Source organism: Polyodon spathula, chromosome 5 (genome assembly GCF_017654505.1).
Source record: "Polyodon spathula isolate WHYD16114869_AA chromosome 5, ASM1765450v1, whole genome shotgun sequence".
Classification (NCBI taxonomy): Eukaryota; Metazoa; Chordata; class Actinopteri; order Acipenseriformes; family Polyodontidae; genus Polyodon; species Polyodon spathula.
This window is the reverse complement of record NC_054538.1, coordinates 73,643,118-73,670,994: the sequence shown is the minus strand read 5'-3', so window position 1 is coordinate 73,670,994 and position 27,877 is coordinate 73,643,118. Positions and strand designations below refer to the sequence as shown.

Genomic DNA, 27,877 nt, shown 5'->3' with positions numbered 1-27,877 from the left:
GACTTACAAGGAGGAGGTGTAGCACTTCACAGAGCTTTATTTACAAATGCACCATTTCTTATGCAAACTAGAATACAAAATGGAATACACAGGGAGATACCCACACACATCAAGGAGAGACACAGTTACTTCTGCAGTTCAAAGGGGAAAGGTTTAGGAATCAAGTTTGACCTGGTATCTGTTATTAAGGTAGTATCTTATTCTCCTTTCCTGGAGCCTGTTTTGAAATAGATAGCTCTTGTCAGGTTTTTTTTTTTTTTTTTTTTTTTTAATAAACTTGTTAATTAAGAGCACTGCTCTTAACACTTGCGCGAACGTGAATCACAGAGCCCTGATGAAGCCTACAGTGCATTCATTTGAATTGCTGACACGCTGCATTATTCATTTCTATGTTAATGTTAAGATCTTCCTTTTCAGTGCCTGATCCTGTAATGAGACTATGGAGATAGGAGAGCGCTCTATTCCTTGTTTAAATGTTACTTTGTGGAAATAAGTCCTTTTCAATATAAAAACGTGTTCAGTACTCATGAGCCAGGCTGGGAACTCGTCCCCTCTCTTTCCTAATCTTGAGTTTTACTTGGCCTTTATACTACCTTAATAACTGACAAGAATGAAACTGATTAAAAAACTAAATGTCACAGTTGCATTAATTGTTGATCTGCTAGCATTCTACTCACAAGTTAGCACAGAAAGTACACATTGATGCAAGGCAGGAGTGGGAGCTGGGAGAGGAGGCTTGTATATATAAAAAGGAACAAGTGTAAAAGGTTACAAGATTTCATAAGGAAAAGCCATCATGTTGTGAAGTGTTACTTCAATGCTAATTCTCTTGGGGTTCGTGACGGAGGTACAGAGGAGTGGGGGGGGGGGGGGTTCCAATATCACCTGGGTTCACCAGTGCAGAGGGTAGTCATGCATTACACTTTGGGATGCTTTGCTAATGCATTTACCTACCAGCCATGCATAATGATCGGCCTCTGATTCATATTAAAATATAATACGCATTACATTGTCTTATAAAACAAGAAACCTCCCCTATCTACTCTCTAGAAGTATGCTCAAAACGATTGGAATTCTGAGCTGCACTATAAATTGAGCTTTGTTTGCGTTACTGGCAGCCATCGTTTTTTTATCTGTGTCTTTATCTGTCTCTCACCAGACACCAGAGTCTACTCTGAGCAATAAGCTAATGGCAGTTCTGAAAATATTCCTGGCGGATATATTAACGCAACATGAAAGGACAGAATAATGTCAAATAAACCATGGGAAAGTTTAAAGATGATAAAGAGAAATGTCTGGCATTTCGATTTATGTTTAATTCTGTTTACTTTTGTAACACAGGAATGCAGTTTTATTCTGTAAAAGAAGATGCCGGGCCGATTCTTATTCGGCTTTAAGGGAATTAAAAATAAAAAGCTAAAAGGCCCACTGCTGCTGTTGTTTACAGGTGAAACAACCTGGGTGCTGGGAGTTGTTGCATGTATGAAAGTCCCTCATTCACACACACACTTTTTTTTTTTAATATTGTTTTTTTTTTTTTTTTTATGTTTTTGGCTGCCAGCATCTCATACATGTTCAAGTAATTTGGCAATATATAACATAGCTTATCATTTTCTTAATAAAAACGGCTTCTAGATGGAAAATTATAATCTAAAACTGTCATTTGACCTCTCTGATTTAATTGAGTTAATCAGTATATCTACGAGGACAGCTGGGAAAGAACAGGCCTGAGACAGACTGGACACTGCATAACACCTTCCAAGGTGTAGCATCATATTTAACGCTAGATCAGGTTTTGGCTACATATTATATTGTACTGAGTCAGCAGCACCTTATTACATATGCCCCCCCCCCCCTTAGCACTTCATTAGACCAGACAGAATCTATACAATACTGCTACAGTAACATACATACACATTTATAATGTGTCCTGAATCGGTGCTTGCAAAAGGTGTACCATTAGGGAATAAAAGAAAAAAAGAGAGAAAAAATATCAAACAGGGTTGCATCAGTCAAAAGCATTCTTGGGTCTTGCATTATTTCATTATAATAATCAAGGCGCCAGGTCTTGAAGGCTTGCAAGATATGTCAGTCCATTCAACTATATTAACTTTCTTCTGTCTTTTTTTTGTTACCAATGCACTCTTCTCTAGTTGAGCGGAGTCCAAAGGTAATTGTAAAACGTGGCTAACAAAAACCCCCTAAAAAAAAAAAATATGGGGAAAGTAACAACTAAAACACCCTAAAAACCACTGTATAAGATAATACCAAAGGACAGGTTTTATTTATTTATTTTTTTACGGAAATTACAGTACTGTAAAAGGCTACATTATACTTGCAAACTTCTTTTTTCTTTTAACAATACATCGCTCTACTGTAGGTGCACGTTTTTGTTTCAGGTTGTCTCAAAGATTGCATACGTTTGAAATAAATTGCTTTATGGATTTTTTGCTGGGAACTTCATTTAGGCTGAATTCAAGGTCTTCTGTTGGTCTTCGTTATGTAGGGACAATGACAAGATTCTCAGAAATTGTGTTCTGTAAAGAGTCTACTATCCACATCGCGCTGACAGCTGATTTGGCAAAGGGTATTGTGGTGGGTCTTGCATCACGTTACAGCTCTGTGAAAAAGAAAAGAAAGAATTGCATTAAAATATTTTGTAATTAGAAGTCAAAGTTTATGATTGCCACATGTCATTTTTCAAGGAGCAGCAGTGTAATCGTACCCAAGTCCTGCTTTTACAAAAAAAAAAAAAAAAAAAAGAAAGATTTACATTAAAACTATGTGAAGCTGACCTTCTGGGTTATAAGCATCTTCTGTACCTCAAAATTTGTGAAACAATGTCCCAAAGTGCTAACGAGAAGACATGGTCAGCTTGTAATGAACCTCAATTTATATTAAAGGGATCATTTATATCATCAGCTTGTTCCCAATAATTAATTTCTGTCATGTATAATATCCTATTATGTGTGTTCTGTACAAGTCTGGTGAGATCCTTATTCCCTTGCTTACTATTTCAACAAACATTGCTTCTGAAAAGACTGATTGCAGGGAAAGGAGATGGGAAGCATCACATTCTGGTATCCTTTACAGTTTGACATGCAGCATGTTCAGCTTGAGGAGCCTTTGCAGTACATGGTATAAAGTATCCCTTTCCATGACTACTGCATGTTACGCCGAGTATCTAGTTGCCTTTAGCAACCTGGAAGACAACATGACGGAGATGTCAACAAAGCAAGAGTTTTGCATCTACAGCCCTGAACGACAGAGGCATTACTTGACATTTGCCCTCAAAAAAGCCTCGCTCTCTGATGTATTGAGCATATGAAACTGGCCTTTCTAGCATTAAACCCTCCAGGCAGTTTGACACAAATCAATAACTTCAGCATTACTGTCAATCCCTGGCCTGTTGTTGAGTGGGTTACTGAGTGCTTTCAATCTCTGTATTTATTCTAGGAGACCACAAACGGAATACGGACAGTACTGCTATGTAGAACAGCTGCTGAAATCTATCTCCTCTATTTGCTTCCATTTCATGTAAGGAAAGAAGACACATGAAAGGCAACCGACGGATGCTGTCCACGCAGGCACAGTCGTGTGAAAATGACATTTTGTTGGTGCGCTGGTTACCTGTGTACCCCAACTGCTCTGTGGGACTGTGTGCGCTGAACATGCAAGTGCTGTACATGAGATCAGCAAGAGACGGGTTTATTAGCAAAGGCCCTTGGAAATATTGCACTGCTCTGCAGTGGTGTGCGTGTGTGAGTGTGTGGGTGACGTGTGGCAAAGAGGAGCACCTTTAAACAGTTCCATATTCACTGCACTGCCAAATCCTTTTTCTGGATTGAAGTGATTATGCCAGGAAAATTAATTCAATGGCTTATAGGGAAAATGTGTATTTATTTATTTTTACAGCAGCTCCTATTACATTATCCAGATATCTACTGCTGATCCCCTTGGTTCTTTATTATTACACACTGTACTGTGTCTCATATTAAGAGCTGGGTGAAGACTGACCAGGAGCTAATGAAGATGGCAGTGAAGCAGGCCTCTGAACCCCTGGAACCTGTTCCAACGAGACGTGCTGTAACCCAAAGAGTTTCCAATGTGCTGTGCTGTGTAATCGCAGGACACGCAATCTTACAAGTGTACAGAAATGGTAATCGCACAGGTCTTTCATGTGTCAAGAAATCATATCAAGCAGCATGTATAATACCTAGTATGATCCTTAACCTGGTAACTGCTGAACAGTGCACTGATGGTTTCATTTCAATAGATACCTCTTTCACATCTATAGCTAGGGCCAAATGTTTAGCATCACCTAGAATTTTAGTACTGAGGCATAAAAATTATCATGTAATAAAAGAAACTACAAAACGATACTGCAAAAATCTACTGGAAGCCATAATAGTAGTACAGTATTTCATGTTAGATTTCAAGATGTCACATTTTAAAATTGTCACTATAAAGAAAACTACAAAGCGATATGTAATTTAATATGTTAACGCAACATTATTTAGCAGGGTTCATTCGAGATTTGTTGACTCTGTAGGGGGATGCAAAACGTGCCTTTGGCCTTGCACACTTTCACAATATCTGCTTTATCATGTTCATGAAGCATTTACCAGTGTGCTAAGTTAACATCTTTTTTTTCTTTAAGAAATAAAATGTTGATTTTACAAAGCTTCAAATGAGCAACCGGGGAGTTCCATGTGTCTTAAAGTATCCAAATACATTATAAACATTACCATGAACACTCATAAAACTGTCATGTGCTAACAGATAACAGTATCCTGGAGCTGTAAAAAGGAAAATCAGAAGCCCTAATTGGCATAACGGCATAAAGGTTCATCATGGAAGACTTGCACAGTAATTGCCCCTGTGCTTTTCCTCTGGTTATAATATGTATTTAACTGTACAATGCTTTCACTGTGCTTTATTACACGTTGCAATGATTTTACTATGGGGTAACTTTTAAAAAAGTAGTACAGTACACCAAGCCTCTGAGGAGATTCGATCCTAAGGTTAGTATTAAGAACCAGACTGCCTGTAAATATCACACCAAGAGGGCGCCTTATCGACACACAATAAATTAAATTCAGTTTCTCTTGGCACTTGTGATAACATGTCCACATGACTGTTTCTTATCAATGAAGTTCTGGCAGAACTGTGTGAACTAGTATTGCTCTTCCCAGATAATGCCTGTTGCAAATAACCAGTGAAATAAGGGGAATGTTGTTCAGGGTCCCAAGAAAAAAAAGTTCCATGGAACCTGGGGACAGCGGTACGAGTGGTTTTCATTGAGGTGTCAGACAATCCATCCTTGTAGTCCTGGGTTTTACTGCTTCAGTACTGATATTATTGTTCTCAGATCTGTCTGTAGGTGGCCTTGTGCTTGCCTAAGAACCTGCTTCCCTGAACATACTTCCTCGTTCAAATTCTAAGCCTTTTAATGTGACCTTTTAATGATGCTGGCCCTACCTACTGACAGTTCAATAACTCAATATGGGAGATTAACCTGGCAAGTCTAAAAATATAGATTTTTTGGTAGCCAGTACAGTGCTGAGTGTTGAATTTCACTGAGACGTTTAACATTTAAGAGACTATTGGTCAGCTGTTGAAGACACATTAATAAATAAAGTTAAACAAGTGTGTAGCCTTTTATTTGCATTTTGTCAACATACAGCACCAAAACAATCACATTGTTGAGAATTATAAATACCGGTTTTCCCCAAACATCACTGACCCGATTTTTTTTTCCTCACCGATTTTCAATTAAGAATAAACACTGAAAAAATATCTAGAAATTCTGAAGAAAATCAAAACAAAAAATGGAGAGAACCCTATGAAATGGCTATGGGAGTGTGTTGAGAAGTACTTCTGTAAAGGGAGCTATAACCACAGTATAAATAAAGACCAGCGATGCAGCTGAATGGATTCTTAAATATATCTAGAGGATAAAAAGTACAGTAGTAAAAAGGTTAATTTCTGATGGACACTTCTGGAATGAAACTTTATTGAAAGTATCACAAGATACAGCAGCATGAACCCAATACCTCAAAGTGTAGGTCTTTATCACCCGCAAAGCAAAAAACCACATGAGCCTAATATAGCAGCCATCGTAGCCTTTGAGATATCAGGAGTTGTAGAAGTGTGGTACAATGCAGTATTTCAGGCACTGCACTATTAGCAGGGGCAGCGCTAGCCAGATCTTTTGTAGGCTGAGTAATAAATAATAAATGTGTTCCTCCAATTAAAAGATGAGTTGAACTGTATTGGATTATGGGAGAAAGTTGTTAAAAGAACAAAGTGAAACAGACTAAGATCAGAAAACTGATCCACGATTGTTGAGATAATAACCAAAAACAGCGATGCCACTGAGACCAGATAAGCAAATCTAAAAATAAAAGGGTCACCTTTTTACATACACATTCTGAGCAAGGCTTTCTTCTTGTGGTATCAGTTATGTAAGAGGAACAAGAGAAAGAAATGACTACTCACCATGAACAAGTTTTGTTATTACAGTATTTGACTAGTGCATGTATGCACAGACCCTCAGCCTGATACAGAGATAGCACAGCTGGCAAAAAACCAAGGACTATCATCTCATTCTAGGCTAGTAAAAAAAAAAAAAAAAAAAAAAAAACACTCCCAAATGCAATGTTGAGGATTTACACGTGGCTTGAAGGAAACAAGACATTAAACATTATTATTACAGTCTAGATCTAAAGGACACATTGCTAAACTAATTAGTGTCAATAAACTGGTCAAGCTATTTAAGGATCATTTTAAACTGTAAGTATTATTTTCTGAATAAATGTTGGTGCCACTGTACATACACTATAAAGAGAAATCTCTGTAAGATGTCTTTAGAAAGTCATGTGAATATAATCCTAAAAAACAAAACATTTGTCTTTCGGTCGAAGTAATCTTGACCTTTAAATATCAAACAAGTATTATGCAGTAACCATAATGTGCAAGCAGTGGCATAAAACTATCAGCAATGTTTAAAAAAAAAAAAAAAGAGTATCCATTTCAGGCAATGCAAAGTTTTTTTATGATGCAGACATGTTGTGACATGTCTCTTAAACAAGGAAAAAGTACTTTTGTTTTGACAATGAGTGTGAACAAGCTGAGATATCCTGCAGTGTGCTCAGCATCTGGGAGCATGCATGCAAGACAGGGGCTTTTTAAATTGAAGCTTTCTTCCAAGAGATAACTTTTGGTGATTATTATTGTTGAGTTGGACAGCAGAAAAAAACTGATGGTAATGTTTGTTCAGAGGGGCTTTGAATAACAGTGAATTTTTTGGTGGTCTCAGTCACAAACATAATCTCAACAAATGTGGTAAAATGATCAATTGATACCTGACCCATGGCTTCCACGGCACCTTGTGCCCCTACTATAGATGTGCACAGTGGAGGTTTTGCCTTTGAAGAACTGATGACACTTGCCAATTAGAAGTGAAGCAGGAATCATGCAACACCAAAGATTCAGAACGTTCAAGCATGGTTACCATGTAGAAAATCCTATAATGTAAACACCTACACATTTCACAAGACACAAACCTTAACAAATACCTTGTAACATACAAAGGGGTTATATTGGAGGTTTTAAACAATGATATTGTGGACCAGTGCCCTCTTCATTCTATTAGCCTTCACATGTTGCTCAGAAAATGAAAGCTCACCTGATTTGCCCACCTCCACTCTTAAAAGAGAGAGATGTGTTTCAACTGGGAACCCAGCTTTGGGACGAAGTCTGTTTAGCACCAACGAAGTTCCCCATGTTAAGGTTGGCATTCTGAGCAGAGATGAGTGAGTCAAAGTTGAAGTCCAAGCCGTCAGCGTCCATGAGCTCGCTGCGGATGATCGAGTCCATGTCACACTCCAGACTGCCATTGAACATGTCCAGGTCCAGGTCGCTGGGGAACTTGTCCTGGTTTATCTTAGGAAGGTTGATGCCACTGCCACTAATGCTGGAGTACAAGGAAGAGTCAGAGAGGCCGATTTGCATAGACTGGTTACCACCGCTGGGAGACTGAAGCTGATTTTTGATGGAAACCAGATTGTTGGTCTCATTAGTTAGGCCAATGCCGCCATTGACCGCTTGGGACAAGTTAGCCTGACTGCCCCCTAACGACAAGCTTGGAGATTGAGACTGGTTGAGGAGCAGGCTGCCATGGTTGACTGGGCTTCCCTGGTTGGACTGGGAAGAGGTGAAGGACATCATCGGGTCGCTGCGCAGCATAATGTTCCGGCGGGAGTTCTGGGACGTGACAGCGGCGCTGGCCTGAGACATGAGCGGGTCTGACTGGGTCATCATGACATCGCTGTGGCTGAGCAAGTCGGAGCTGAGAAGGTCCTGCAGGGTCTGGTTGCCAAAATGAGAGATGCAGGAAAAGGTAGCCTGTTTGTTCTCCTGAATGGTCTGCATGGGTGCCTGGCGTAGTGCAGTGAGTGATGGAGGGCCGAAAATGGAGTTGCTGTAGCTGCTAGAAGGAGAGCCCAGAGCCGTACCTTTGGTCCCGTAGGTGAAGCTGGAGCTCCTCTGCATGGCCCCATTGCTGCTGCTGCTGCAGCTGCTACCCCCACCCCCTGGGGAGGGCTGCTGGGTAGGAGTCAGGCTGATGTTGTCAAGAAGATCATCCATGAGGTTATCAGAAAGATCGTCATTGAGGTTAATTTCTGTGAGCCGCGGCAGCTCCACAGGGCAGGGCTTGCTGACGGAAGGAGACAAGATGGTGGGGCTGGAATAAAGCATGGGGGAGAGCTGGGGGTCATCATCAGGTACCTCATCCAGTTCTGGGTTGGCAAGGATGGGTGAGAGACGTCCACTGATGGTGCTGGCATTAGAGTTGGTGCGCGAACGGAAGTCAGTCCAGGTATCCAGCTCATCGCTGCTACGGGATGTGGGGCTGCCAGGCCATTTGGAGAGCTGGTTGGAGGGGCTCTCAGCTCCTCCCTCCTGGGCAGCCTGCAAAGCTGCCTTCTTCTTGGCAGCCCTACCCCGGCTTTTATTGTACTTGTTGCTGTTGTCCATGGAGACGGCCCGCCGTCGTGGAGCCTTGCCTCCCTTCCCTCCATCAGGGTTGATCATCCACCAGGAGCTCTTTCCCGTGCCCTCGTTCTGCACCCGGACAAAGCGGCTGTGCAGAGACAGGTTGTGGCGGATCGAGTTCTGGGGAGAAAGAAAGGAGACTTCTAAATAAATTAATGCATTTTGGAAATGGTTTTGAAATTCTAAGTATTTATGTTTTGAGGGACATACAGAATGTGATGCTCCTAAAGAACTTTAGGGTTTATTTATTTTAAAAGTAACACTGTATTTTAACATTTTGCTACAGTCAAGAGCTGAAGTACTACATTCTTTAAACGATGTGTGAGCTGGGGTTGCAGATAGGAGCAGCAGATCCAATTGCATATACAACTTGTGTGTTGCGGGGTGGATGAAGTGTTTGTTTCCATACACCACTTTTTTTCTTCTTAAATCAAGTGTTCAAAATGACTATAGACAAATAGATAAAAATGTGATTTAAACATCCCCAAGCTTTTAATAATCAATCCATATTTGTTTTTAGTTTAGTCGTACTGACATCTTAGTTAGAGTCTAGGGTTTTTGGCCTTGTCGTCATGGTTGTTTATCATAAACAACTACTATTAAAAATGGAGAAACGTTTATTTTTCTCCAAGTACAGTATTTAATAACAAACAGAGAAAGTCTAAAATAAGATCCAATCCTGTGCTTAAAAACGGTCAATGCTAAATACAGCTATGGTCAAAAGTTTTGCATCATCCTAGGTAATTAACTAAAAACGGTCAATGCTAAATACAGATATGGTCAAAAGTTTTGCATCATCCTAGGTAATTAACTAATTTTACTTCAGAAGGTTGAATGAAATCTGCTGAATAATGTTATGTTAACATATTGAATTATATACCGCTTTGTAGTTTTCCATATACAGTACATTGTACTTAATGAAAAACTGTCACATTTGGCCATAGCTGTATACTAGAATAGCAGTACACAGATTAATAAACTTGTGACACTAAAGAGCAAACAATAGTAAGTAGACCACATACAGTGTTTCTCAAATATAAAACTATTCAAGAACAGCATTCAACAAAAGGGTCATCAGAGCAGCTGGCAAATAAATTGAACTACATTATTAGTTTACACGCTTACTTAATCATACAGTATCTGGAATATATTACAAGCGCATGGCTGACCTGCCATGTCAACCATGTATTTTTTTATGTTGTATTAGGCCATCCTCACTTCCCACCTGTGTAACAAAAGTTATCACATACTAAACTGCAGTTTCCCCAATAGCGCTACTTCCTTACCTGTGCTAGAACTCCATAGAGGTATAAATGGTTTATAACACACTTCTGTAAATGCTACCTAGAATGCAGCAGTTGTTATGTTTGAAATCATAAAATACCGTAGGGTTTGCCTTGAAGCACAAGCCAGCTTCAGCAAATCAAGACAGTCAGGATAAGTCACTAATTTGGGCTGTAGATAAATATGGGAGTTAGAACCGATAGGGGTGACCTGGAGATTAGAACTGTCAAAGCTCTCTTGGAAGAAAGAGAATTATTTCGTGACTGTGCACCACATCTGTGAGCAGGGTTTTCAACAGAATGATCTTCAGCTCCAGTCCGACCAGCATCTGTTTTTAATAACATCTTGTGGCATCACCAAATTCCTTTCAGAGTACCGCGCATGTGTGTGTGTTTCTGGAAACAATATGTGCTTCAAAAAAAGCTGCACTCCACCAAAGGTCCCCACTAATGGCTGTATAAAAGAACCGACAAAGTACCCAATAACTGAACAGGAGCCAGTTTAAATATGAGATAGAGTACAGTACAGTACTATGCAATGAGTCTTATTTCCATCACTGTCTCTCAACACAAACCTATCTGAATAAGCCAAAATATATTACAAGCCTTTAAAAGCATTTACTTTTTCGTGGACCTCCTTGTGTGTACAATTAGCTGGCTGCTGTCTCTCATAATGTTTGCATGGTAATGCAATCAAAATGTAATAGAATTAATACCACGTCAACCTCATTATATTTTGGAATGCAAACATCTGTTTAGCATGGTACAGCTGATAAATATGTGGTTATTAGCTGTGTAGCCTGGTGAGTAAGTTTTATTACAGTACATCACTCAGTTCTTATCTAGAAGTAAGAAGATCTTTAGAAGATGCTAAGAAGTCTTACAATCTAAATCTTGGACGTTGGTGGTTGGATGATGGGGAGGTACAGTTCTAGCTGGCCAGGCAGTTCTTTCTTTCTTTTTCTTTTAAAAATGTATTTAAACAAACATGTTATGGTTGTTCGCGTGCCATCAACGCAAATCATGTAAAGGAAATGAAATTATGCCCATGAGAGCATCTGTGCAGGTGCAATCTGATATTGAAATGTTCTAATTAACAATGACTAAAGTCCATACAGCCAACTTGGGCTGTCTGAACAACACAAGCCTTAGTTCCATATTGTATCTCCCTACAAGAAATTCAGTATCAGGATCAATGTTGGAGGTAGGAGCAATACAGAGTCAGCCTTGGGTAACGTCTGGGTGCAGACTGGATTGTGGACTGCAGATGGAACCGGCAGCAGCCCTCTGTTTCTTATTGGAACAAGATGAGATAGTTTTACAGAAACGGTTTGATGGTGTCGATGGAAACATGGCAAAAATTGAGTCCAATTGTGGCCCTTTTGTGGCTTAAAATTGAGGATAGTGTCATATCTTTAGTACAACTGTCTAATATACCCAGTAGAACAAAAAAGGTAATATAAGCAAGCAACAAACCCTAAAAACTATGCAATTCCATACGTTTCAAGTCTGCGAAAGAGAAAACAAACTTAGCAAACTGACTTTTACATGTGTGTACAAACATAGTGCTCATGAAAGCCTATAGCACCTAACAAAGACCATATAAAGTTCTAGTGGTGGCTATAGAGCAAACCTGAACTTTGCCAAGCTATGTGCAGCCACAGGTATGCATGTCATTTTAAGGAAAGGCTGGGAGTGTTTTAATTCTTGATGTTCAAGGGGCTTAAATGATCAGCATTAGCCCTGAATGGATTTCCTCAAAGCATGTTGTTTTAGATCACTAGCAGCTACTCATCGAAAGTATTGAATGCTTTTAATGCTATTAATATAAACGCTAAGTGATGGGTTTAAACTGCGGCATCTTCCTCCATGACATCATCTCAAGCAGCTGCCTGTTGAGCAGTATCAGACTGAGAAAGCTGCTGAATTCACAAGCACTATCAGAGGACCTGCAAGGAGGCACATTTACTAATGGATTGCTCAACTATAACTCAGACACTGCTTTCCTGTCTCTGGGTAATAGCAAGAGATTTTTCCTAGTAAAAATGTATTGTATAATAAATAGCTTGGAGTCCATTATAAGACATATAAAAGGACATGGTTTCAGAGTCATAAAACTCAAGATCGAAGCTTTTTAAAATGAATCATTTAATAAATGGAGATGACATTTAAAATCCCATATAAGGTGGTTTGCTACAGTTATTATCCCTTGGACAATAATAGAAAACAAAACAGATTTTACCTGTTATTTGCTGCCTATTTTTCATTAAAACATATTAAAGAACGTAAAAAAGTGACATTTCATATTTTGTTTTAAAAATCTATTAATTGTCATTCCTTGGACCAGCATTAAAAAAAAAAAATCCCTGAAAGTTAACATGGGTACCACCGTTTTTTATTTTCTACTGACTTGATGGATATTTAATTGTTTTAAAAAAAAATTAACATACATTATTTGAGCAGGTCAAAACTGACTCTATTCAATAAGAAATGTTTTCCATGTTTACTAAAATCTATAAATTACTAACACATGGATCTTTTGCAAACAGTCATGTTATTCAATAAGGTACTTCCTTGTGTAGTACCAAGTTCAGCCAAAGGGACGATACGGTACTAAGTGCTAAAGTTGCAGGAGCACTATCGGGTCATGTAACCAGGGTTCATGCATTGGATTAAAGCCCCAAAACACTGAAGCGCTCTGCAGCTTTAATGTAATACAATCTGAGGAGTTCACACTGCTCTCTTTCTAATGGGCTTAATGTGTTTAACTCTATTTCATGTACCTTAAAGGGTTAAACACTTTGCGTTACAATGGAGTTGCCATGCACAATAGTCAATTTCATTCTAAATATTGTTTACTGTTCTTCTAGATCACTTGAGATTAGGAAAAGGAGTCTCTCTGAAAGCCTTCCTTTACTGGAAGGCAGTGTTGCTATAATAAAACTACAGCACGCAGCGTGACTGAAGCATGTTTACTACACTCACTCGGCTTGGGAAATCCCAAAACCCTTTAAGAAAATCTGTGCCAGGAGCAGAGCAATTCATAAAACTGCCTCAGTTTCCGTGTCCTTCGCGAAGGTATTTGAATAAAAACATGTTTCCTCCTCTGCTGCTCGGCTCATGTGAAATTATCTTTTTCTTCTGTTTTCTTTTTTTTTTTCTTTTTCTCTTTACCTTACCTGCTTGGAACACTTCCAAGCCATGTTTACCTTGCAGAGTCTGACCATTAACTCAGACACCAGCTGCAAAGACTTGCACTGGAATACAGAGGTCTTTTTGTCTGAAAGCAACATGTGGTATCAATTTATCACTGTCAGTAATGCAACCATAATCCACTCACTTTCTTTTTGTACTTTTTTTTTTTTTTGGGAGGGTGGGTTGTGCAACAACAGTCTTTAATCCTGGGCAGGCACTGCAATTCTGTTGGCCCTTTAGTGGATGATCAGGTACATCCTGGTCCTAAACAAGGAGAGTATGAATTTCAAGCTTCTGTTTCTGAAAAGAACTTGAATGAAATCTGTGTGGGGGTGGGGGGGGGGGGGGGGGGGGGGTGGGGGGTTCTTTTTAGGTTTCTGTTATCAATTTTGACCCTGCTTTATCTAAATCCACAGTTGCCATGGTTACAGTAGTACAGGAAGTTGGCTGGTCTGTCCTTGCTCTGCAAACCCACACTGTTTTTTGAAAGCCTGTTTTGATCAATTAAATGCAAGATTTCCCTTACTTTTTTATGCTGAGTAGTTGTGTTTTCTGACTCCACTCTTAAGTTATTACCATTTTCTCTACATCTGTCTTTAACTGGCTGTGCACTGCACTGAAAAAGTCCTTTTAGACAGGGCTTCTCCCTCTCTTTTTAGTTATGCCTCAACTACATTTAATTGTGTTGCGTACCAGTACCGTATTCCCTGCTTTAACTTCCTTTGATACAACCAAGAGTGCCACTGAGCAAGTCACTTGTGCTCCGTGAGATGTTGTTGTAAGTGACTCTGCAACTGATGCATAGTTCACACACCCTAGTACAAACAAACAAATAATAATAATCGCTGCAGTCGTATTTGTGTCAAAATATATACTGCCCAGCCAAAGAATGATGAATGATGAACTGCTGCCAAAGCTTTCCAGAGATGGTTTTCAGCAAACATTGTCATGCCACCAGTTACACACAGCATTCACACAGTATGTTCTTATAGTGGATCCCATGACACCTTGTTGACGAGGACACACACAGACATATTGAATTCCCTGTGGTATATGGGGAATGTTCATAGGTTTGTGTTCATGGCGTATAACAGATATGAACTTGTTATAAAAGCAGAAGTATATCTGTATAGATGAAATACATAAGGTTAGGATTTTTAACAGTATGAATTCAGTATCTGAAATAATTTCTCAGATACCAACGAAGGCCAAAGAAAAGGGTATTGATCCAATTTGCAGAGGAGTTTCCACGACACTGAGAATCTGAATCTCGAACGATTTACGAGATGAGCCATTAAAAAAACAAACAAACAAACAGTGGCGACGGAAGATTTACAAAAACATATCAAGCTCTTCTTATCAGGATGCTTAATTAAAGCCACTGACTTTTAAAGCAGTCACCATATATATTTCCACAACACTGAAAATGTGAAAGTTTGTATCTAAAGATGGTTAATGAGATTTGAGCAGTTGGAAAAAGGGATGACAGCTGATTGACCATTTTTGACAACCATAATACAAATCACTATATTATTAATAATAATATTATTATTATTGATACCATTTTTTGGGGGTGGTGCTTGTTTTCAGTTACCATTGCTGCTTACATTGTAAACCCTACACTGCACACACAAACCACACACATACACGTGAACATACTTCTGGGGTCTGAAATCCATGCCAAAGAAGAACACCATGTATAGCAATGATGCTATTTATATAAAACCCCAGCTTACAAAAAAAACAAAAAAACAAAAACAAGAACGAATGAGACGTTCTTATTCTTTGTTCAGATGCTTCTAATTTGCAATACCTAAACACACTGTGAGCAAACAATGGGACAGGGGTGAATTGTGGGCCTTGAAGTGGCAACTGCCAGGAAAGAATTGAAGACTTCCTGAAATTGTCTTGTGTGGTCTGCTTTGTCATGGTATTTTGTGTAAATACTGCATTTGGTGTCTATTTACAGCACAGTTCTATAGCAGCAGCTAGCATTTCTATGTGTAGGCAGCTTGAAGCACCTCAATGAAGTCACTTATGACTTATGCCCAGATGTACAGAAACCTTGTAACACAACATAGCTTACCATTAAACAGCATGCTTTCAGAAAATGATGTAGTTTATTTATTTACTGATTTAAAAAAAAAAGTTTCAGGGGAAAGAGAAACATTTAGGGCTTGATTTGAAAAACTTTGCCAAGTGGCTTTTGAGTATGTTTACACAATCCTATTATCAATCTCAAAAGAACTGGAAATGTGTAACTGTACAGTACGTTCTATAGTCAGATAATACAGTAATCCTGTATGCTGAAGCTGATAAACACAACACACTGCACAGCTCTCCGAGGGAAGGATGCTGGCTGTCTCTTTCAGCAATGTAAGCAGGTACAGTATTAGCACTGCTTGGTTTTCTTGGCGCCCCTGATGTTGTGACATTCTTAAACAGCTATCCATGTAACAATGACTCATTCTGCTAATTCCTGGGTGAATACAGGCACACTAAAGCAATTATGGTTGCTGGCTACTGTCCAAAGAAAGAGCAGATACTGAGCTAAAGACACCTGCCAATGACCTGTGCCATTAAAAGGTGAACGACACAGATAATAATGCAGGTGATTTGAGCAATAAGGTGTGCATGCCGCTGAACAATAAAAATGTCACAGGAGAAAATAAAGTGTTCAGTAATGACTGGTATTCAGATCTTCCCCTGCATTACAAAAGAGAAGCTTTCCTGAAACTTGAATTAGCAGGATAAACTCATATTAACTGTTAAGTCATTTTGTATAAACTTCGGATTCCAGGCATATTAAATACACTATAATACCAGTGTAACTGATATTTCCCTGTAAAACCCTATACTTAATTCTATGGTTACAGGCTAATACTGAAGACAGTACTATCCTGTAATCCCTACTGTGACGACAATACTATCCCGTAATCCCTATTGTGACGACAATACTATCCCGTAATCCCTATTGTGACGACAGATCGTGCTGATGTTTCTGATGACAGGCGCGACCTGACGGAAATTAAATGAACATTCATTTTAAACCTTTAAAAATTGACCGTTTCAAAGTGCTTTGAAAGTTCAAGTAGACAACTTTCAAATAGAAAGCTTATTTGTTAATTTTTTTTTGTTTTAACCTCTCGATTTACCGCTGTGTCAGAGGCTGAAAGGCAGAACTTTGTAGCACAGCGGCCATTCACACGAAACTCTGAGTTACAGCCTCCAGAGCAATTTTTGTGCATAACTGCATTTTTAACAACTCGAAAGTCAGCATGACATTTTATGGCTCTGATGTTAGCCAAAAGAAAAAGCCAAGAGACTAACCGACAGCACCTAAATATTATAAAAAATATAAAATAACTAGTTTGTGATTTTTAGTAAAGAATAGATTAGTTTAATTGTATCTGTGTGTGTGTTTCTCTTTTCTTTATGTGCTAGTATAACACAAAATAAAATACAAGCTATTGTACATAAATGAGATAGTGAAAAGCCACCTCGAGTTCTGTGACATCACAAGAGGACGCGGTCGTGATGTCACGGAACTCCTTGGTGGCTTTTTGCTATCTGATTATCTACAATAGCTTGTACTTTATTCTCTGTGTACAATTTACCCTACAACATGATTGTAGAACGATTTTAATTGCATGTTAAGTGTTATCAGTACTCTCTGTACTACAACCTCATTGTTCATATCAAAGCTTGAGATTCAGACCTTATTTATTTTTATACCTTTCTGGAGCAATAAAATGTTTGTAGCACAACCGTTCAAGCTTGCAAAGTTCTCATTAAAAGTCGACTCTTTCCTTCAGTCGACCGTTTCCTCTTTTTTGTTATGCACAGTACATTCAGATCCGAACAAATGCTTGACCTTTTACTGCATTATCACACTGGGACATGCTGTACTGTACGTTTATCTCATTCAAAGAGTGCATGGACACAGTACAGCCAACAGTACATGCACATAAAATAATAAGCACACTCAAATTAAAGCGTGGTTTTAAAATTAATTTTATTATCCCCTACTGTGGAAGCATATCCCTGCGGGAGGGCTGTGGATGTATGCATGTGGGGTTGCTGTAGCCTGCTGCCTACAGTAACTGCTTTGATTGAGTTACTACCCATACAGCACAGCGCTGGTATCAAAGAGGAAGCATACCACAACATGAGGTATTCCTTTATATCACAAGTCCATTATACTTTACAGTACCTGTCTAGTAATTGGGGTATACCAAGGTAATCCTGTTGTGTCTCACAAAATAAGTGCTCGGTAAACGAAACTGAACTAAACTAAACTACCGGGTCATTTCACACCAGCTCAACCAGAAAAGGGACATTTTTTTGCCCGACCGTCTCATATTTTTCTAAAAAAATTCACCTGGGGGTTTTTGGGCCTGCTGAGTTCAGAAATGCTCAACCTTTTTTTTTTTTTGCCCTTCAAGCTGTGACCAGGAAAAGGTTATCCTAAAGTGAAAAAGTGACCCCGACCAGATAAATCGCCCTGGGCTCAACTTAGACGCTACCATCATGTGCAGCACCTCGTTCGACTCATAATGAATATGGCTTTTGAGAAATGAATAGGACTCTCGAGAAAAAAAAAAATACTCACTTTTGGCAAGTTGCCAGCCGATTTGTAAGTGACGAGTTTTATTCGAACTTCAGCCCGTTACCCTGTAGGGGATGAGGGTCCTAAAACGTTAGTATTGCTGTAAGAACCTTAGGGACCACTCTTCCAAATTTTTGTGAAACACTTTCAAGTCCCCTCAGTGGTCATTAACACCCTCTGAATTAGGTATTTCTACCAAGTTTAGGCCGAAATAACTGATATGGCAGGCACCAAATCACCCAAATATGTTTTTGGATAGGTGTTGATGAGATCTACAAGAATCAAGCAAAACATTTTGGCATCTGCAGATTTCTGATTTTTTAAGTTGCATTTGTCATGCATTCGAGCATTGCTTATGGCCACTTTAGTGAGACTAAAGTACCACATAGTGCTAACCGAACTGCCGTTATTCTTCAATATTGCATTGCTTGGGGTCAGATCCAGAGTAAAAAGGGACAGGGTGTGCTTCCAGTGGCACTAGCTTGGAGCTGAGGGATTATGAACTTGCATATGGAACTTTAAAAACTATAAACTGATAAAAAATACAAAAAATAGATAATCCTGTCAAACGTTAGATGCTTGAGGGGTCAACCATTGACAGATGTTTACCCCATCGTTTGCAGACGCATGCCTTCCGCCATCCTGACAAAGCAGGGTGGTTGCCATGTGGTTTGAACACTGCTCTGTGCGGCGCTCCAGTGTCCTGGCGCTATGCATACTGGCAACTGACACATCCTGAAGAAACAGGACTTGACCTATTGTGGCAAGACAGACGATCCCTGCCACTGAAGACTGTCAGGTGTGCCTGTCTGCCAAGGAGGCTTAACTGACTGATTGGCCAGCAAGAGAAAACAGCAAATGGCTTTCTCATGAAATCAGTAAATTATCCCCCTAAATAAGCACCACACCCTATAAAAAAAAAATTCTTTTGTTGGAGAGAAACCACAAGGACAAAGAAGAACAACATTGCGAAGAAAATCTCACCATTCCAGTTCACGTCCACAATAATTTTAAATTTGATGATGACTGAACTTTGTGATGTGTGGTTTCTATAGCAGTTGTTAACCAACCACATTCTGCATGTAACTTTACTTTTTGCATAGTTATGTACAGTACTTGCCCTAAGAACACATCTCTAAAACGCACCTAATTGAGGTTTTGGTAGTTTCAAATGTATCACTGTAACAAAGAAATCTAAGTTCCACATGCAAGTTCATAACCCCTCAGCTCAAAGCTAGTGCCACTGGAAGCACACCCTGTCCCTTTTACTCTAGATCTAACCCCAGACAATGCAATACTGAAGAATAATGCCAACTCGGTTAGGACTGTGTGGTACTTTAGCATCACCAAAGTGGCCATAAGCAATGCTCAAATGCATGATCAATGCAACAAAAGAAAACAGCCAAAAATCCAAAATCTGCGGATACCAAAATTTTTGCGTGATTCTTGTAGATCTCATCAACATCTATCCAGAAATATCTTTGGGTGATTTTTTTTTAAGAGTCGCCCCCCCCCCATGTTATGTCGGCCTAAACTTAGTAGAAATACCAAAAATTCTGATTTCAGAGGGGGGTAGTGACCAGCGGGGGGCTTGAAACCAAAAATGTTTCACAAATTTGGAAGAGTGGTCCCTAAGGTTCTTACAGCAATTTACTAACATTTTAGGACCCGCATCCCCTACAGGGAAAAGGGTTGGGCTGAAGTCAAATAAAACTTACCCCTCCTCTGGCAACTTGCCAAAAGTGAGTTAGGAGATCCTGGTACTTTTTTCTCAAAAGCCCTGTTCATTACAAGTTGAACAAGGTGCTACACATGATGGGAGCGTCTAAGTTGAGACCAGGGTGATTTTTCTGGTTGGTCACTTTTTTACTTTAGGTTGATCTTTACAATATCACAGCTTGAAGAGAGAAAAAAAGGGATGAGCATTTCAGAACTCAGCAGGCCCGAAAACCCCCAGGTGAATTTTTCTAGCAAAATCTGAGACGGTCTGGCAGCAGCTCCAGGTTAGCTGGTATGGAATGACCCTGCACTCATTAAGATATAACTGTCACACAGTTTTGGTAATGTATCTTAACACTGTCACTCTACATTTAAACAGCACTCAGTGTGTTTTTAAAGACAAAGGAATCCCAAGCAAGCTTTTCCCATTACCGTGTGTTTGTTTGTTGAAAGACAGTGAATGGCTGTATTTCTAGGTTTATTCACAAAGGAAATAAACCCTGTATTTTTCCAGGCTTGATGGTGGATTAATTTTAGTGATAATGCTTTAATGACAGTCCCTTAAGCTCTGCTTGAAACAATATCACCTCTTGATACCACGATGACTGAAAGGTTTAATGCTACCCAGTCACTGGATAGAAGACAGTACTCAGTCTCTGTGCAGATGTATGGTGCAGCCATGCTCCCTCAGTACTTCAGCACATTTCAGTTAATTATATACTACTTACTTGTAAGCTCTACCTTACCTGAGCTTGCAAGCTTTGAAATTTTTTTTTTAAAATGAATCATTTCTAATTTTCCATAACCAGCTCACACAGGCTCATAGGCAGCCAGTCTTCTATGAGACTAATGCATTGCTGGCACTGACGTAATGGAGTAGTTTGTGAAACAGCAACACAGCACATGATTAGTATTGATTCATGAAGCAAAACTAACAGGAAATGCATAAATGTGGGGAGGAAACATCCCAGATCTCGTTACTAAAGTTCTTGTTTAGATTCACTGTGTACTGTACACTATTTTCTTTTTCAGTCCTCACATCCTGAAGATTATATTTTTTAAAAGTTTAAAGCACCCCTGTAATCTCAGAGCTTTCAAACAAGTCTTTTCTCATGTATAACCATTAACAGCCAAAGAGAAATGAATTAACACAGTTTAAACAAAGGGACAGATTTTCCATGCTGTTCACCATGTACTGCATACTGTCCTGCACTGTATTCAATAAGCTTGTCAAGAATCAAAGAATATCTCCAGAAATGAGTGCAACAGCCCTTGAGAAATGCATCCACATTTCCCTGCACCAATTAAAACAGAAAATAATCTCATATGGATGCAAAGGGGACTATGAGACGTGATTCATGAGAACATTTGTAACCTGGGTTACAGTGACAAAATAATATGACTGAAAATGAAAGGTTTATGTGTAACACTTCTGTGATGAGCATGTCTACGAGGGAGGTGTGGAAATACAGCTGCATGTTCATTTATTTATGAAGTCACTACTGTTTCATTGCTGAATCGAATATACAACAAACCAAACATATTTACTACAGTACAAAAAGTGTTACTGTGATCTCTACAAGTTTAATGGACCACTCACAAAGAAATAAAAATCTCTTTTGGTAACTGCATGTACTGTCCTAGCTTATTAAATAACTTGCTTTTGTTTTCAAAAAACTGAAAAACGAACAAATTAAACTTAGGCGAACATCAACCCTAATATTATCACTCTTCATTTTCCGATCCTGCACAGTTTCCAAATGCAAGAGGCCCTACTCGGAAATTCAAGGGCAAATTAGAGACTTACATTGGAAGTGGCTGATGCTGCTAAAGAATGACAATTAGCTTAGTTAGAGGTTGTTGCTGGAGATGTATATATTTTAGTTTCTCCATAACCACATTATGTCAGGTTCTGTATGAGACTTATTACTATGTGGGGTTTTGTTTTCTTAAATACAAGTAGGTTATAGCTTACTACAAGATTGACAGGAAAGCGTGTCAAAAGGTATATTTACTTGCCTTTCAAAAAGTATTTTAATCTTTACTTCAATTGTAGGGCCGCCTTCTGCCTACACCACCGCTAGAGTAGTTTTTGGGGTGCCCTGCGGGTTTTCAGTACCAGGTGTGTAAGAGAACAGATCAGTGTTGTAAGAGGAGTTTTCTTTACTATTTAATTATATTTACTGTGCTGTGTTGTAAATCTAGAAAAAAGCACACTCACTAAAGCATGCACCTTCTTCTTCTTCTTCTTCTTCTTCTTCTTCTTCTTCTTCTTCTTCTTTTCTTTTCTTCTTCTTCTTCTTCTTCTTATTATTATTATTATTATTAATTCGTAATTTTAGCAGATGCTTTTATCCAAAGCGACTTACAGAGACCAGGGTGTAAACTATGCATCACACCTGCTGCTGCAGAATCACTTACAATAGTTTTACGTCTCATCTGAAATAATTGCATTCATATACGCACACTATACAAACAGCAAAGAAATGGATATTATGAAAACATAAATGATATAAAAGTATCCCTTTAAGCGCTGTGGTTGGGGCACTGCTGCTCCCTGGAGTGACATTCCACCGGATCTTATCTTAGTTCCTGATCCCTTGGTTTCTTTCTATTTTAATATTGAAATAAAGTGGGCAGGGTCGTTGGGTTGTGTGCAATCTGCCTCTGCTTCTCTGTGTATGAACAGTAAGCTGCTTCGAAATCTGCCACTGTGGTAGTAACGAGATGGGTTCAATCCTGGGTTTATAGCCTCCAGGGGGAGCCTAGTGATCCCTGAGTTCAAATATCATAGTTTTTTAAAATGATGGGATTTTGAGATTGCACCCACACCTTGCGTTAAGCTGTTTTTCAAATGGTATAACTCTTTAATAGAAATACACTACAAATAAAAGTAATACTTTTACAAAGCCATTTCGTGAATGTAAAGGGTAAAGGACAGGAAGTATGGGAGACACAGCCCTCCAGCTTACATCCAGAGAGGTAAAGATCAGAGTGACAGTTTTTTTTTTTTTTTTTAAATATTCCATTCTACTTGCCTTTTTAAATATATCCAGTTACTGATAGCCGTGGAAGTTATGAGTATTATTACTGTTTATTTATTTTTGTTGTAGTGCTTTGGAAGCTCCTGAACACTTAGACAGTCAGGCTCAGGGGAAGCGGGCATGCTGAAAGAGTCTCCTGACCCCCGATCCCCTCTCTACCTAGTCCTAAGCCTCCCTCAAAGCACAGCCCAGCCCAGCCAACAGAGAACAGAACAGCGTGGTGGATCTGTGATGTGCTCTCTAATGTCCTCTGGGTGTTAAGCTCCAAACGCATTTCACTTTTCACTGACCTTTAAACGGCCAGTGTTTCTCTCCTTTGCATGGGTGTTTACCATGGTTATTTTGTAGATCCCTGCATTTTCCCTACTCTAGGGATACTTACATCACTGTAACACCACAAGCTACAAAGATAAAAAGAAACTTAGTAAAACTCTTAGATAAAAGTTTTGATGAAAGGTCTTTTTCAAGGTCTATACATTTCACTAAGTTTCTTTTCGTTCTTTACATATTTTTTCATCGAGTTGAGTGGATATGATACAAAGATTGAATTTCCTCCGAGATCATTTTACCCATATTAAAAAAAAAAAAAAAAAAACAGCAGAAGGTCTGGAAAGCTGGTCTTTCCTCTGCTGTGTTTAACAGATATCTTTCATTACATGGTAAGCCACAAACAATGCTGATTCTAAAGACATGATGACATATTTGTTGTACTGAAAATTGAGTGCTGTTTACACAGTTTTATACAAGCACAAAAACAAATGATTCCACAGCTCGGAGGATTACATTTATTCAAGTACCCACGGACTCCTGTGGCAGACTCTGCTGTCTTTCAGTAGATATTCTGTAATTCCTAGCACCCCCCCTTCCCCCTCTCATAGCCCTTACTGAGTCTTTGAATATTTACAGACAGACTGCTGACATTTGTCCCTGGCCTTGCCCAAGCACACACACCCACTGCCATCTGCGTGCCTTGGTTCCATAGGATAACCGGACTGCTTCACTCCATGTTGGGGGCTCTGCCAAACAGAAGCTGCTGTCCACAACAGCAGACAAAGGAGGTAGTATTTTTAACAGTGAGAACATAATGTCCTGGGTGGGGACTCAGAAAGGGAGAGGGGGCCTCTGCAGCTAGCTAAAACATGCTATCTCTATTACACTGCTCAGAGGCACATTCATAGGCTTTAATTGCTCTAGGATTTAGAGAGAGAGTGAGAGAGAGAGCGAGAGAGCGAGAGAGCGAGAGAGCAAGAGAGAGAGAGCGAGAGAGAGAGAGAGAGAGAAAGAGAGAGGAGACGCCACTCAGACGACCAGGTTTTATTCAAAAATACAGAAAGCTAAGCATGTTTGTAATAGTAATTGGGCATGTTTTCTACTGCCAAGCTTGTAAACTGGACAGACAACACTCTCTAAAGCAGTAAGTCTACCTAGACCACATTGGTATTACAGTAGGCAGGTTTACATTCACCTAGTTGAACATACCCAAGTCTCATGTTACAATAGTATCGCTGAAAACAATGAAACACAATTCCAGACCGTGGAATAAGATACGCGACCGTCTGTATAGAAGCAGGTGTCTTCAATAAAGGCTAGGTGCTTAAACAGACCCACTGGGGTGTATCTGTACTTTTAATTTTGCAATCAAATTATTCAGTTCAGTTGAAAACTCCAATCTTATGGCCACTCACTGACATTCAACACTTAAGTACCTTAAAGGTGTCATGTATGCCGCAAGACTGGATTTTACCAGTTTCAAAAGCAACACCATAACAACACATGCTGAGCCCCCAGGGAAGGTTGCACTTAGCATGCAAGGGCTCAGCAGTACAGAAGAACCTGAATTAATACTGTCAGTGTGAAGTTAACTTTAGATCACTTACATGACATTTAGAAAGGTGGGTGCAAACTTAATCTTATGTTTTACCTAATCTTTTTTTATTTTATTTTATAAAACACTTAATTTTCTGTTACTCTATACAGCTTTATATTTCAGTAGAGATATGGCCTACAGTAAAATACAATGACCCAGTGTAACCCATTCTTGCTTAAATAAAGCTCAGGAATTAAAACACACCCACCATCTCTTTGTGTTTTGTTCACATGGCTAAATGCAATTTTCCTCATTGATGTTTAAACGTATTTGAGGTTGTAATGACACAGAACAAACAAAATGTCACGCAATCAAAACCAAAGAACAAATTACTGATTATTATTATTATTATTATTATTATTATTATTATTATTATTATTATTATTATTATTATCAACTATTTTATTGACAAGTAAACGCTGGCCTGGTTAATAATTTGCTTGATACACAGCTTACAAAGTCATTGAAAAAGTGTATTGACTTTGAGTCTGCTGCTTGAGGATCTGATGTCACAAACCTGTACCCTAATACAGTGTAAACCAATATGGAAAATATAGTACATTAAATCTATTACACTTGTGGTATATTTCAGATTTCAGATCACCTCGTACTGCAGATAGGTTTGCTCCAAACAAAGATTTGAAAGAGTCAAGGCATTACTGTATGAATGCTGTGGCACCACACACTCAGGAGAGAAAAGCACCCCTTTTGTAAGAAATATGTAGTTCTTTATAATGTTACTCATCTGTGATTCTGTTGTTATATCCACAGGGGGTGGACATTAACCTTTCCACAAGGAGATTGCTACACACCCATAAAACACTGTACATACTTTAAGCTTCTTCTGAGTCAGTTTCATGTCCAACACAATATAGATGGTACATTCTGTAGTTCAATCTACTGTTCAAGCAGGCTGTCTAACTGATCTCTCTTCAGCCTAATATTGATGAAAATAAAAACCCATGTTCTTCCAAATATTAAATCCTGCAGCTTCTGCCCGATCACTTTAAATGAATGAATGAACGAATGGGTATTCGCGATAGGATCCAATAATCAGTCATGTGTGCATAGACCAACAAACAATAAGCACACCAGTCAATTCAAAGGAATTGCTCTGCAACTGCTTCATGAATACAGAGCCAAGGCAAGCTTGTTCTTACACAGCAGTTGTTAAATCCGACAGCTGTGTGTGTAACGTTTAAGTTAAAATAATGGTTCTCTTCCTTCCCTGCCTGATGCAGGCCATCCAAAACAGTTCTAATCTAACTTCAGGGCACACTCTGTGCTGATTAGGGTGCAAATCAGGGATATTCCACACAAAGCTGTCTACATAGCTGTGTTTTTCAAACTCACGCATGGGCAGGGTGCTGTAATATGATGAGTACCTTAGCCAGCCTTGGCACTTCTAAATGATGCAGGGGAGGGGAGTGTGAACCACCAAGAGGCTCTCCATTTCTCCCAAGGCCTCGTCTGCTGCCCCTTCCATCATAAGTATTTTTCCACAGTGCATCTATACTCAGGAGCATTGAATACTGACAGAGCCTGTGATTTTCCATGAATAAGGAAAGCAGGTGGATTTCATGCAAAAACTGCAGCGAAGGAAGATCAGGTTCATGAAGATGAACTACAGTTCAACTGTATTAAGAACTAAAGCAAAGCAGGAAACAAGTGGCTGAAACAGGACTATATTGACCCGATGTGAGTGAGTGAGTGAGTGAGTGAGTGAGTGAGTGAGTGACAGAACACCTGCTTACATGCTGCCTGCTCAGAAACACTGCCCCGACCAGTGGAGAGGCTTCCCCTTTTATACACCTTAGCTCCGCCCCCTACTCATTACCTGGGATTGGAGCCAGATGCACATCATTCCTCTCCACCAGCCTCCTAGCAAGCCGACTCCTACGGAATGTTAACCCTGTAGCTTCCATAGCCTGCAGGAGGACAGGTTCCTCCTGTTCCCTCTGCTGGCGGGAGGTGAACTTTTCAGTGTAGGGAATTCATCTACCCTGCCACACCTAGGATGAATTATCAACCCCAGGCTTGAGCCACCCTCCTTACGCCCATGCTGAACTAACTGGGAAAGTAAGATAACTGAATAAGCTCCTGCTCAAGCCAATTACTGGATTTAAACTAATAACTATATTAGAAGGAATCAGATGTATAATGCTGCTTTATTGTGGCTTTTGATTTCCAGCATCTATGAAGTTGTATTTTGCAGAAGGGTTACACCCCCTAAAACAAGGTGAAATCTCTGGCAGCAAAAACTGCTTTAAAATGATCCGGAAAAACGTGTCTAAGTAACTATTTTAGATATGCATTCTGGACAAAGGAAGAGTGTGTTGAACAGTAATGACGGTTCGCTCCAACCAACAGCTACCTCAAGAATGTGTGCCAAGGAATGACTCCAACACGTTTCTTTACAATAGGGTGTTGTTCTCAAAATATAGGTCAAAATACAGTATATATACAATATGGAGCCCTGAGGAAGCACAGGAGGCAGGAGATTGCAGTTTAAAGAGCTTCTCATGCACTTCTATTAAATAAACAAAGAAACAGAATATTTAAAGACAAACAAAACAAAACATCCAAAATGAAGTACCTGTGCAATGCCTAGCTCAGTGAAGGACAGAGAGCCCAGCCTCTTTATATATGCTGTGGCCAGGGCTAATTGATAATCAGTTAGTTTAGCTAGGATAGGAGTCCAACTTTTTTTTTTTTTTTTACGCAGAGGCACTGTTATTTCAATAAATACACTCAGCACTCAATCAAAGTTGAGCCAATAGCAGTTTGTCATGCATTATGCTAATGCTGCTTCATTTGCACCACTACCTTTATTATCCTCAATTAATGATTAGACCCCATGTACAAAGCAGTGTTACATTATTCATTAGAGAAATCACTGGCCAGTGTTTTTTTTTTTCTTTTTTTCAAGCTATTCTGCTCTTTCAAAAAGGCCCTTATTCAGTAAGATCAGATGACAATGGGTTTGCAGTATATATCTTGCAAGCCCTGCTGGACTCAGTCCAAGTTCTACACAACACTGCCATTACTCCCACAAAAGCAAGATTATTTGGGCTGCCAGAGTTCATCTTATTTTGGCGCT

General features: G+C 39.3%; 1 protein-coding gene across 1 annotated transcript in view; it reads right to left on the bottom strand.

The window, feature by feature from the left end:
- Positions 1–17: 17 nt before the first annotated feature.
- Positions 18–27,877, bottom strand: part of LOC121316298 (forkhead box protein O3-like) — a 50,677-nt gene continuing 22,817 nt past the window's right edge. The window contains exons 2-3 of the mRNA XM_041251286.1: positions 7,691–9,180; positions 18–2,620 (exon numbers count right to left, since the gene is read on the bottom strand). Of these exons, the coding sequence (XP_041107220.1) occupies positions 7,732–9,180 (1,449 nt within the window). The 3' untranslated portion in view covers positions 18–2,620; positions 7,691–7,731. The remainder of the gene's footprint in view (positions 2,621–7,690; positions 9,181–27,877) is intronic.